The sequence below is a fragment of the Cyprinus carpio genome, chromosome A17 (assembly GCF_018340385.1).
Source record: "Cyprinus carpio isolate SPL01 chromosome A17, ASM1834038v1, whole genome shotgun sequence".
In the NCBI taxonomy this organism is placed as follows: domain Eukaryota; kingdom Metazoa; phylum Chordata; class Actinopteri; order Cypriniformes; family Cyprinidae; genus Cyprinus; species Cyprinus carpio.
Genome location: NC_056588.1, coordinates 9,880,340 through 9,893,060, shown reverse-complemented (window position 1 = coordinate 9,893,060; position 12,721 = coordinate 9,880,340). Strand labels below are relative to the sequence as shown.

Genomic DNA, 12,721 nt, shown 5'->3' with positions numbered 1-12,721 from the left:
GTAGTTGTCCGCGACAAACAATGTTGATCTGCCGTGGTACAAGACCTCGTGGAGATTGAAAGAATGCCATATCGTCTTCTGTTCGGTTGTTGTCTCCTTTTTGTAGTTTTAAATAATGATTTGATATTTATTTGCTGCTGTCAAGGCTATAATTCTTCTCCAACGAGCCGCTTCTTCGGCTTTTGCCGTGGTACTGCGGGTTACACCAGCAACATGCCTGTGGACACTGCATACTAGCGGTTTGCATGTGTACTGCACATCAACGCGGACAACGGCGCAGAAGTATAAATGAAAACTGACGCATAGCCTACGCCGTATGTCCGACGCAGAAGTATAAACCAGCCTTTACACCAGCTCTCAGATTAGTGTTAACCCTCTAAACCAGTTCTTAGGTCAGAAGTATGTTTTCATGCAATTTAAAAGTTTATTTTCAGTTTGACTAAAACAATAATTAGCCTCTTTTAAAAGGTTATGTAAACAACTGACTAAAACTATACCATTCTGTTATCGTCCTTGATATTATGATTTTAGCTATTTTTCTCCAGGATACACACACATTAATTAAAATACAAGGCAATAAGCAATTGAGGTGACAAATTTACTCCTTCAAATATTAAATTCGACATTGGACAGAGGGATAAAGATAATAGCTTGACTACAAAAAACCTGCTGTTGCTCAATTATAACTGTATGTGTCTACCTAAACTAAAATCAGCATAAACCATTTCTCAAGATTAAATTAAACCCTCTACACCTGCAAGAAGCACCCAGTATAGACACTTTTGCTTAACCAAACCTCAGAATAATAGAAATAATGCACTTCCAGCATTTCGATGGCAATGGCCTCCTGACACACACGTATGAATAAGGAACTTATGATTCAGTTCAGATACAGCTTGCAGGCGTAATGCAGGGGGATGTGTGTGTTTCCTGGGGTCAACAGTCCTGTGTAAGCCACCCACGTGAGGTTCACACGTGACACGGTGGTCAAAGACATGAATCACAACTGCTTTATTCGCATATCCGCTCTTCACAGGCCAATATAATCAACACAAAGACACAGCATTACCTTTAACACATTTTTGTACAAGAGCTCTGTTCCAAACCCTAGTAAACTGCTTCTCTTCCTACATAGGCAGCATCCTAGCCATCATGAAGCTTTATAAGTGACTGATTCGGAACACTCTACACAGGCTACAAATGATAACTTTGGAGACAGCAGAGACTGACATTATAAAGTTGCTGAGCTAAGAACGTGATATTCTAATAAGCATAAAAATACACAACTCACTCAATACTGATCAACAGTTCTCGTCTCGCCCAGCATCTTGAATTAAATTTGTGGTGCATCTCAATGTATTTTGGGATTGCCTTCTTTACAAAGGATATAATAAACAGCTCCTTTGAATTCAGCTAAAACGAGGTGGCATAATTAAAGAGCCTACCTTTTTCAAACGTCTTAACTTCAAAAGCACAGCAATGATGCCTTAAAATGTCTCTGTAGGCAGACCACTAGATAAATAAAAGTGATGGAGTGAACAGGGAGCCATGTTGAGGGGGTGGGAGAAGAGAAGAATGAGAGAACACAGTGATCATTTCTATGTACACTCAGGGAAAAGACTCTAGCACCTCAAAAACCTGCCCTAATTAATGATTGCACCAAGTCAGCACTGTTTCAAACACACGCGAACATTACACGAGCCTTACAGCATATGTCAGGGGTGCCGTGTGTAGGCGAGTGTGATATCCCTGTAATGAAAACAGCTTTCAAGGGACTATGAAGTAAAAGGAAAAAAACACAACACAGAGAGCAACTACATGTCCTACAGACCTGAATTAACACAAATTTTACTTTTACCAATGTTATTCAATTATTAGTGTTAAATATTAAATTTAAGTGAGTGTTAGATGCTAAAAAAGGTAATGTTTTTCAAGAATCTTTAATGAATAAAAAGGTCAAAAGAACGGCATTTATTTAAAACAGGAATCCTCTGTAACATTATAAATGTCACTTTCAGTCAATTTAATGCATCCTTGCTGAATAAAAGTATTAATTTCTTAAAAAAAAAAAAAAAAAAAAAAAAAAAATCACCTTTCAATATTGCCTCCGTAGTTGAGAGAGACAGAGCAAATTCGGCACTCTTTCTTAAATAGTTCACGTTGGCAGTTTTTTGTTGTTTAGTTCCAAATCCAAGTGTAAAAGGTCCATTACACATAATTACAACACTCTCTGCACCTCAGAAGACCCCTGCCCCCCCATATTGTCATGGTACTGTTCAAAATCTTCACATAAATCATAATTCTTGAATTTTTCAACCGAAAAGCAATGCAAAAAAGAATTACTGCAATATTTATCAACAGTATTTTCATTAGATTACCAGAAGGTTGCATAAAAATATGCAGAAGAGGTGATTGAGTCGAGAGAAGCAGCGGGTTTGACGACCCCTCTGTGGGGAGAGAAAGCAAGCAAGGAGCATAATCTTTAAGAGAAGGTATTAAATGACCGTGCCGGAAAGGGAGCAAGAGATGATGAGAGTTTGGACAGACTGCTAGAACCTGTATGAGCCAGAACAGACCTCACTTCCTCAATGAAAATAAGTGCTTGTGGCTGTTCATATACACAAAGTGCTCTACTCTGTAATCTTGTACTCTTTGTTATTTGCCCCTTGGCTGTTTCTTAATGCTTTTTGGAAGCAGTAGTCCATCTCTTCTCATCTCATCTCCTCTCCCTCCTGTTCATCAGGTGGATGGGGCGTTATTACAGCAGGGGTGTTCCGAGATGCTTATTTCCTGTTTCACTGCCACAGAGACGGCTAAGGATCTCAGGACTCAAAACACACACTCATGGTGTGTGTGTGTGTGTTTCTCTCAGTCTTTTATGATGAGATTGACCAACTGCTGCTCCCCCTGCTGGTTGAGTGTGTTTAGAGAGAATGTTTGTGTATCTGTGTGTGTGTGTGTGTGTGTTGTTCTCCTTGATTTGAGTCACACACATCATGCCAATGAAGGGTTGAAACCTCCAGCTGATATCTAGAGCTAATTACTACACTCATCGCTTTATCGGCGCTTATTTAATTAAGCCAGAGAGAAATAAACACTCACAGCGCACGTGCGCACACACGCACCACTGTCTGGTTCTTTAAATCAACAAAGCAGTGTTTGTTCAAGGCTATTAATACAAAGGAAATACTGAGTTTGATTAGTTCATATTAACTGAGATACTACAGGCAATATTTTGACTTTCAAAAATTCTTCTTAAACCACATAAAGTAAAAATAAATAAATAAATAAATAAATAATGCACTACTCAGTCCTTTCCATTAGAATGAACAGGGAATGGAACTTTGAAGTTTCAAAAAGGATACAAACAACCATAAAAGTTCTGTACTGGTGGTCAATAGGACCCGTGTTCAATATGCTCAAGGTCTTATAAAGTCACTCAATAACTTCAAGGCTGGAACACACTGCACAATTTTTATAACCTGAACAGATTTTTAAAACACCCGGGATCATATACTTGTGACTTTGCAAATGGTTGCAGAGAAAAACTGGGCATCATACAGTAAATGATTGAGGATCACACACTAACAGATTTTTTAATTCATTCCAAACACAATACCCTTCCACAGAAACAGCTGCCTTGTTGCAAAGAGACGCATGACAAATGAAAACAACGTGAGCTCAAAATTTCAAAATGTTTGATGTCCTTTGCTGGATAAAATAAAAGTCTGAAGCTAAAAAATTTGTGCCCATCATACACTATGCAATTTTCAATTAAATCTGTCAACGCCGACTGCTTCGAGACTGGAAAGTGAGACGAAAGCTGTGAAGTAGTTTATTCCAGCCTTTAATGTGATAAACAAGCTGTTATGCACTAATATTCCTCCCCTCCATTCTGCTGTTAACTGTGCTACTGGATCGAGTCAGTGAGAACTTAAGAACCTAATCAGTCTGATTTATGAAAGAATCATTCACACAGTTTTGTGAACTGGATCAAAAGATTCATTGGACAGATTTGATTTAAAAGACAGATTTGGACAGGAATCTAACATTGTTACTTCTCTCACAAACATGCAAAGTAAAGTTCAGTCTGTTTCTCAGACAAAGCAATCATATGGCTTTAAAACTCTAGGAATATCATATATAGAGTCATGTGAACTACTTCAGTGATAGTTTGATTGTGCTTTTTGTTATTCTTATTCAGTTTCTTTATGTAGCAATATAATTCCTCCAAAACACAGGATTGGAACAACATTGGGATGAGCAAATGGGTGAACTACCTCTTTAACGCCTGAGAACAAAAACATGGTTGACAAAGGCAAAGAGAGAAAGAGAAACAACTCAGAAGAGACAGGGGCTCCACCTGCTGTCTCCATACACAATGAGGCACAAGGTGGAACATCACATTTTTCTCACAGGCACACACGCAAATGATACACTGCAACCAGCTTAACAGTTGTGTTCATTTTCATTTTGCAAACAGTAAAGCACAGAGCACATCCCACATGTGCCACGTGTCCTACCTGAGTCATTGCGCAAGTATGAAGACATGGCGGGGATGAGACAGGACTGGCTGAGCAGTTCCTGCAGGACAGATGGCAGCAGTGAGCTGCTGTGACCTCTGACCTCTCCTGAGAGGGTCTCACCAGATCCTACGCAGCCCGATGGGTTGATATAGCTCGCCAAAACCTGTCAGAGACACAGAATGTACAATCACATATCCAAACAGGTGTAAAATCTAAATCTCACATGCATTTTTTCCATGCACACACACACACACACACACACACCTGTAAGAGGCAGGTAACGTGTTCCTCCTCCAGACGTTGTTTGGTTAGAGCCTGCTCGACATCCCAGCCTGACGCAGTGGAGCCTGTCCCAAAGCCTGTTCCTTTGGCCCAGTACAGCTGCTGTTCCTCTGTGGTACCACCGACATGCCCGCTGGAGACCTGCGGCTGTAGCACAAACACAAACTCAACTATAGGTTTCACAGCTGATCATTTAACCCCTTTTCTCTCATCCTCTCAGGTCATTCATCAAAACAGTCAAAATTTAGTTGTACATGAAAACTGAAAGTCTCTGACACCAATAACTTTGTTCTACTGCATCTTTAAGACTTCAACATGTTAATGAACTCTGATTGGCTAACATCTAAGCCAATCATTCATCATTCTTCAAGTCTCCTACTCTCACCAAGGCTGCATTTATTTGATCAAAATTTAAGAAAAAATAGTAATATTGTGATAAATCATTACAATTTAAAAACAACAGTTTTCTGTTTTAATATATTTTAAAGCTGAATTTTCAACAGCCATTATTCCAAGCTTCCGTATAACATGATCTTTCAGAAATCATTCTAATATGCTGATTTGATTGATTATTATCAGTGTTGAAAACAGCTATGCTGTTTAATATTTTTGTGGACATCATTACACATTTTCTTCAGGATTCTTTTATTTCAATTCAAAAGAAAAGTATTTATTTGAAACGGAAATCTTTCGTAACATTATAAGGGTCTTTACTGTCAATGTAAAACATCCTTGCTGAATAAAAGTATTCATTTCTTTAAAAAAAAAAAAAAAAAAAAAAACCTTGAAGCTACTTCCAAATGAGAGAGATTGAAAGACAGGACAGGAAGCTGCATTTCCAGGTCTCTCTCTTCCACACACACTTTGTCACTCTGGTTTTTGACATTGATTGCTCCAGACGTGACGCCCTGCTAAAATTTACTGCTTTCTCTAAAGACTGACAGCATGTCACAACATTATGAGGGAAACAGAGGTCAGAAGCTGTGCATCAACTGAAAAATACGCTAGTAGCACGGTAAAAAGAAGAGTGGTGCAGTTCCCATAATGCAACCAGCTGGCAGTCCATAGTGTGTACTTTACTTCGGATTGCATGATATTATTGGAGGTAGCGTGGAGGAAAATAGAGAAAGGGTTGCAGGCTGGACTCAAACCAGCTTGAGTATCACAAACATTCATTTTCTGTCTGTGCAAAGATCTTACTGAAGGAGGGATAAATAGGAGAGCGAAAGAGAGAGCTTAATAAATATGCGCTGACTGCAGTGCTCTTCTTTGCCTGAGAGTGAGCGGGTTTAATATTTGCTCTGCCAATACTTCTGCCGCCCCAAGGACACGCATTATGATTCTGACAGGCCACTGGCCACTGTTCAAATCCTCAGCCCTGAACCCCACCCCTCACCAAACTATAAATCCACACACACACACACACCGCCCTGCACAGAGTATCATTTATACACTTTTTTCCTCCACTCTTAAACACTGGAATTTAAAAAATAGATTTTAATAAAACCTGTCTGTGAGGGCTGAATATTGATTTTTATGAAAAAGTCATTTGCTTTGGTATTGGAGGTGTGATGATGATAGTCATTTTTTCATTATTTTCTCGTTATGATTGTGCTGCAGTTGTCCTTTGTGAAGGCACTTTCATTTCAGCTGCGTGAAACTCCTCATAATCATGTAATGACTAAAAGAGCTGTCCAACTCCTCTCTATACCTTCTGTTTTAATAGGACTACACTACACCTGAGTGAATGGTTGTTCTCTCCCTCTCTCACACACCTCTCCTCATTAAGTCAAGGGCTCTGAATAAAAAGCCCTTCAGCAGTCTGTAAAGAGTGGCTACTACATTCATTAATAAAAAGACATGTCTGAGTGTGAGAAACATCTCCATTAAGGTCTTTACAGGAGTGTCTTTTCCTTCCCCTGCACACACACTTACTAAATGATCTGAACAGTTAAGTACCAATTTTTATCATTATATTTTTCCCTGAAGTCCACTTATAATTGTAATTTGAATCACTGAAACAGGGAGACGGTGAATGAATTATTCACGCCAGTTCTGTGAACTGAATCAATGAAAATATTTAAATTTAAATTTAATATTAATATTTACTGCAGCATCCAAAAATTCATTCACCAATCAGGCATTACTATTTCTCTCATGAAGTTTAAGAGGAAGATTGTATGCAAGTAACACTTAATTGTTTTCTGTTCCTGACACAAGAAGGAATACAAGTCATAGAATTTTAGGCCCCGTGCACACGGAGACGCGTTTCGCTGTATACATATAAATTTTGTATCGTATAAGCATTTTGTCCACACGGATCCGGCATTTTGGGAGAGTTAAACCGACACTGAACGATTGTCTTTTTATTAACTAACATTAACACAGATTAATAAATGTATTGTTCCATGTTTGTTTGTATACAGCGCGAAAGGTTTATGTGCATAGTCCAAGTCTTCCTTCTCCGTTTTTAATGTATCCCTTTGGTAGAATTACAGCGCCACATGCTGGTCTGGCATGTATACTACATCGTTTTCTTTAGATTATGTAAAAAAAAAAATTATTATGAAAAAAAAAAAAGATCGGATAAGGAATGCTCTGGCTTTGTGTGGACGTAGCCTTAATTTTGTTTGAACCATGCTAAACTCTGTGTACCAGTGTAGCTCACAGTCATTCTTTAGTTTGCTGAATGCTGAAAGCTTGGACATGTAAATGTGTGTGGTTACATTCTAATGTTCTAATGGTTGACAGATTTTTGTGGACCAAATGGCATATTAAGTGTGTGGGTTAACACTGACCTCACTGGAGTTGGCACTGCCGCTGGGCACTCTGGGAGCGTGATGGCTGAGGGCAGATAGGCAGGCCAGGATGAGGTGGATGGCGCCAATCTCAAGAGCCATACGCCTCAACAGCAGCCCGTCATCCGTAGTGAGGGGAGTCGAGCTGAACAAGGACCGGAGCACATGGAAGGGCAACGTGGGTAGAACGTTAGCGGAGGGAGACTGCAGGATGTGACCTGAGGAAGACAGATAAATGGAGAGAATAAGTTGTCATCTCTAGATGAGAAAAACCTGCTTTCAACAATCAAAATATAATTTTCTCTAGCACTCCATAACAAACTTAACCAGTCTACCAATACATCAAGTAATCATTTGACCAATCAACAGTCCAAACTGACGGAAATACACAGTCGGCAGTCAATCCATGAAGCAACCACGCAGTAACCCAATCAATGCTTCCCGTAAAGCAAATGCAGAGTTGTGTGTATCTGCCTGCAGGGTGTTCATGTATAACAGCCATTACAGAAGTTTGTGTGGACATGGGAGAGTCTCTCTGAACTAGTTTAGGTGGTTATGCTAGGGTTTTAGATGGATCATAGAGTATCAGGTCTCCATATATGCAGTTGAGCTAACGAGCTGCTTCACTGAAATGCCCTTTATGGTTAACACGCTAGTTGGAGGTCACTCACTCCAGCTAACCCATCGTTTCATCACAACTTCTCTATACAGCTGGGTTCGTCAACCATAACTCCTTCCAGGACAGCCAGAAACCTAGGAGTTGTGATGGATCATTGTTTAAGCTCACAGACCATATTGCTACAACGACAGGGTCCTGCAGATTTGCCTTATACAACATGATTAGACCCTTCAGTCAGAGCAAGCCACCCAACTTCTTGTCCAAGCTCTTGTTCTCTCCAGACTGGACTATTGTAATGCTCTTCTGCGGGCCTTCCTGCATGTACTATCAAGCCTCTACAACTGATCCAGAATGTCAGCAGCGAGGGTTGTCTTCAATGAGCCAAAAACAGCTTACTCCTCTCCTCATCAGGTTACACTGTACACAGTAGCCCGCTCGCATCAAATTCAAGGTACTGATGCTGCCTACAAGACGACCACTGGCAACGGCGCCAACATACCTAAACTCAGTCTCTTATGCGCCCTCCAGAAGTTTTGCGCTCTGCAACGTGAGTGGTGCCATCCAAAGAGGTGGTTTTTCCTGGGGACTGCGCCCAGTTGGAATGACCTCAGATGCTGAGTCATATTTTTAAAAAACATCTAAAGATGTCATCTTTTTGCCTGCACTTAACCAAATAATACTTCATATTCAAAAAAAAAAAAAAAAAAAAAAACCTGCTAGTGTTGACAGACTAAACTGAGACTGTCTTCACTGTAAACCGTGCCCTTTATGGCTTTGCTAAGCTAACTAAATGATTAAATGTAAATGTAAATGTCACAAGAACCACACCAAAAATGTTTCCTCATCTGAGGTGCTGAAGAGACTCATGGTAGATGGTAGATTCCATTAAAGTCTCATGTTAACATGTTGCTAAGCTAATGAATAATAGCAAACATAGTATATGAAATTGACAATTCACATGAATACTTTTCAGTATTGAATAAAATATTTTTATAATACATTACTAATCAGCCATTTTGGATGAAAAGTTTTTGCAATGCATTCTGGGATTGCCTTTTTGACAAAGCACACATGCAATACTGCATGATTTGGGCTAAAGTCACCTAATAAACAATAATAATAAAGTTGCTACCTACTCTACTGAACAGTCAAAAATCTAAAAAAATCCCAAAGCTCACAAATCACAAAGACAAATAACAAAAATGCAAAATCCAAAACCCAAAAGCTAATAAATAAACCAATACACCAAAATTCAAAAGTTTGGGGTCAATCTTTTTTTTGTTTTGTTATTTATTTATTTATTTATTTTTTATAAATTAATACTTTTATTTAGCATTAAATTGATCAAATGTGTCAATTAAGATATTTATAATGTTACTGGTGTTTTTTATTTCAAATAAATGCTGTTCTTTTGAACTTTCAATTTATCAAACAGTTTTCAACACCGATAATTATAAGAACTGTTTCTTGAGCACCAAATCAGCACATTAGAATGATTTCTTAAGGATCACGTGACACTGAAGACTGGAGTAATGGCTGCTGAAAATTCAACTTTGCCACCATCACAGGAATATATATATATATATATATATATATATATATATATCAATATATAAAATAAATGCAGTCTTCATGACCATAAGATACTTCTTTTCAGAAACATTTTTAAAAAATCTTACCGACCCCAAACTTTTGAACAGAAGTGTAAGTAATAGCCTGTTTAAAATGAGAGGTGAGTCTGAAAGGTCTCTTGAGACAGTGACTTAAGCGGATGATGGCGGACACAGATATGCAGGGGTTGCTGATGAGGGAATCAAAAAACAGTGTTCCACATCAGTCTGCTCTGTTTCAATCAATAATCTCTCTCTCTTTCACACACACACAGCTAATGGATATATGAACAACACACAGTGAATAAGAAATAACCGTCTATTGCCAAAAAAAACCTGGAATCACTTAATATTAACAAAATTGATTGCTATACTTTAAACAAATTCAGAAGTAGTGCTTCTTATACTTGAGTGGTACTTACTTCCTTCTCCATCATCTGTGACGCCCAGAACCAGTCTGAGCAGACACTGCGCGTGCTTCCTCTCTTTCAGCAGAACCTCAGCATAACCTGGCAGCCGCAGAAACAGGCCAAATGCTGCCAGTGAATGGGCAGGGATGGGTGACATGGTCTGAACGGAGGATTTGATGGGCGGAGGCTCGGCGGCGATGGTTTCGGGTGCCTCGTAAACGAGCTCCCCGGACTGCTCTATGGTGACCCACTCAAACTGATCGCTGTCCTTTGGCTTCTCCTGTGTGGTGGACGGCACTACTGGGGCACTGACCTGTACAGAACAATCCGGACGAACAGACTCAGAGGGCACGCAAATGAACAGAAATGCTGACATGACCTGAGCTCACAGTCACCAGACGAGCACGTAAGGGCTTATGAAGCAGAAATGGAATGAAACTACCTATGCGGTAGAATTTGATTTTGTACAGAGAGCTAGCTTGCAGATATACTGACCTGCTGGATAACGTCGGGGTACAGCATGGGAAGTCTCTCTGCGATGAGCGCCAAGCCGCCCATACCTGCGAAAACCTGCAAGGGGGACTGGATAGGGCTGGTCTCCAGGAGGGTGTCATCTACTGCAGCATCCAAACCTTCATCACCCGGAGTCATTGGTTCATCGTCTGGACAGCCACTTAGCATCTCACAGTGATCTATAGGAAAAGAGCAGAAAGGAGACGCATCATTCAAGCTATCATCAATAAAATCTTAAAATGTCTAGCTGTAAATAAAGTGGTCTCAATTGTTCACATCATAAACCATGATGTCCAACGAGCAGTACTGCACAAGAACTCATATCTGTTCTCATAAATCAGATTATTCCTGTAAATCAGGTTTCTCCTTTACTGAGATTGAAGATCGATGCGAGAGAATGAAGAGAAAGTCACAGGAAATATTGTCTGTTAAATGTTTGTGAATGTTCATTCAGAATAGAAATGAAAAAGCACTCAAACCCAAACCTGCTTTACGGACTTTACAGCCGACATCATGTCTCAATTTAAGAAAATTGAATTTCTTTACAGCGACATAAAAACAGCTGACAATAAAACAGAAAGAGTCGAATGCTTAAAAGCTCCTGTTACCATTCTTAGTAAAGATCAAATGCTACGTAATTCTTTAAAAGCTTTGGGTACATTATTATTATTTTTTTTTTTTTTTTATGAATTAATAACTTTTATCCTTGAGCACTGAATCATCATATTAAAATAATTAATGAAGGGTCATGTGACACTGAAGACTGGAGTAATGACTGCTGAAAATTCAACTTTACCATCACAGGAATAAATTACTGTGATGGTAAATTTATTAAAATACAAAACAGTTCTCTTAAACTGTAATGTTTCACAATAATATTGTTTTACTGTATTTACTTACTTTTTTTACTTACATTTCACTGCTGGTCATATGCTCTCCATATAACCATGTATGTGACAAATAAAAATCCTGAATCTTGTATCTATTTATTATCAAATAAATGCAGCTTTGGTGAGCACAAGAGGCTTCTTTCAAAAACATTCACAATTTTTATAGTGAATACTGATATATTGTGATTCTTTTTTTCAACAATATTGCATCAAAACTTTAGGTCACTGTATCAATATTCTTGTGTACATTTATATAATTCCATACAGTTCGATTAATAAAGAAGTAGGTAGTGTAAATAAGCAGTTCTCTGTGAGGCCAGTCACTTAAGAACCCCACAAGATGGGTCAACTCGTTGAGTCACTGTCCACCAACTACTAGTCAATCAGTGAGATTTATTAGCTTATCTAGCTGTAGGCTTCCCACACATTTTGACCAATGACTTTTCCATGACCTTTCCAATCATGCAGGATTACTGAATAATTTTTTTAAATGATTTGCTAATAAAGCAATGGAATGATTTACTGGATTCATTGAAAAGCACTGCCTCAGAAGATAATTCACTCAGAACCAGTCATCACTATGACCTCCGAGCAAGTTGAACTTTATCTGAGACCAATTTCTAGCCTATGAACCTAAAAAAAAAAAAAAAAAAAAAAAAAAATTACATTCACTATAGTACAATTTATTATTTTCTATGATTTTTACAGCCCTGAAAAAAAAAAAAAAAATCCAATTTAAGTTTTGTTTTAGCTGTATTTGCAGAGGTGGTGCTTTCCAGAGGATTAATTTAGAGCTTCCTTAAGAGGATGTTAGTCTGCTCAGTCCTGTCTCTGTGAAGGCCAACAACAGAATAAGTGTGAGACTGAGAATGAACAAGTATTTACAGACTACTCATGAATTAAAGCTCTGGGGACAGTAAAACTCTTTTTTTCTTTTAAACTGTTGTTGTTATTTCAGTTGGTTGGTTCTGAATCAGAGATCTTTGTGTCTTTGATGTTGAGATCAGTGCAAGGAAACAGCAGTCGAAAGCCAAAAACTCTTGCTGGAGAGATGAACAAAGCAGCTGTGTGAT

The 12,721-nt window shown here is 38.7% G+C and overlaps 1 protein-coding gene across 1 annotated transcript in view; it reads right to left on the bottom strand.

Moving 5' to 3' along the window:
* LOC109070467 (baculoviral IAP repeat-containing protein 6-like) overlaps window positions 1-12,721 on the bottom strand; it is an 84,572-nt gene that overhangs the window by 27,512 nt on the left and 44,339 nt on the right. Inside the window, exons 61-65 of the mRNA XM_042773958.1 lie at window positions 10,741-10,937; window positions 10,258-10,558; window positions 7,607-7,824; window positions 4,791-4,955; window positions 4,524-4,689 (exon numbers count right to left, since the gene is read on the bottom strand). Of these exons, the coding sequence (XP_042629892.1) occupies window positions 4,524-4,689; window positions 4,791-4,955; window positions 7,607-7,824; window positions 10,258-10,558; window positions 10,741-10,937 (1,047 nt within the window). The remainder of the gene's footprint in view (window positions 1-4,523; window positions 4,690-4,790; window positions 4,956-7,606; window positions 7,825-10,257; window positions 10,559-10,740; window positions 10,938-12,721) is intronic.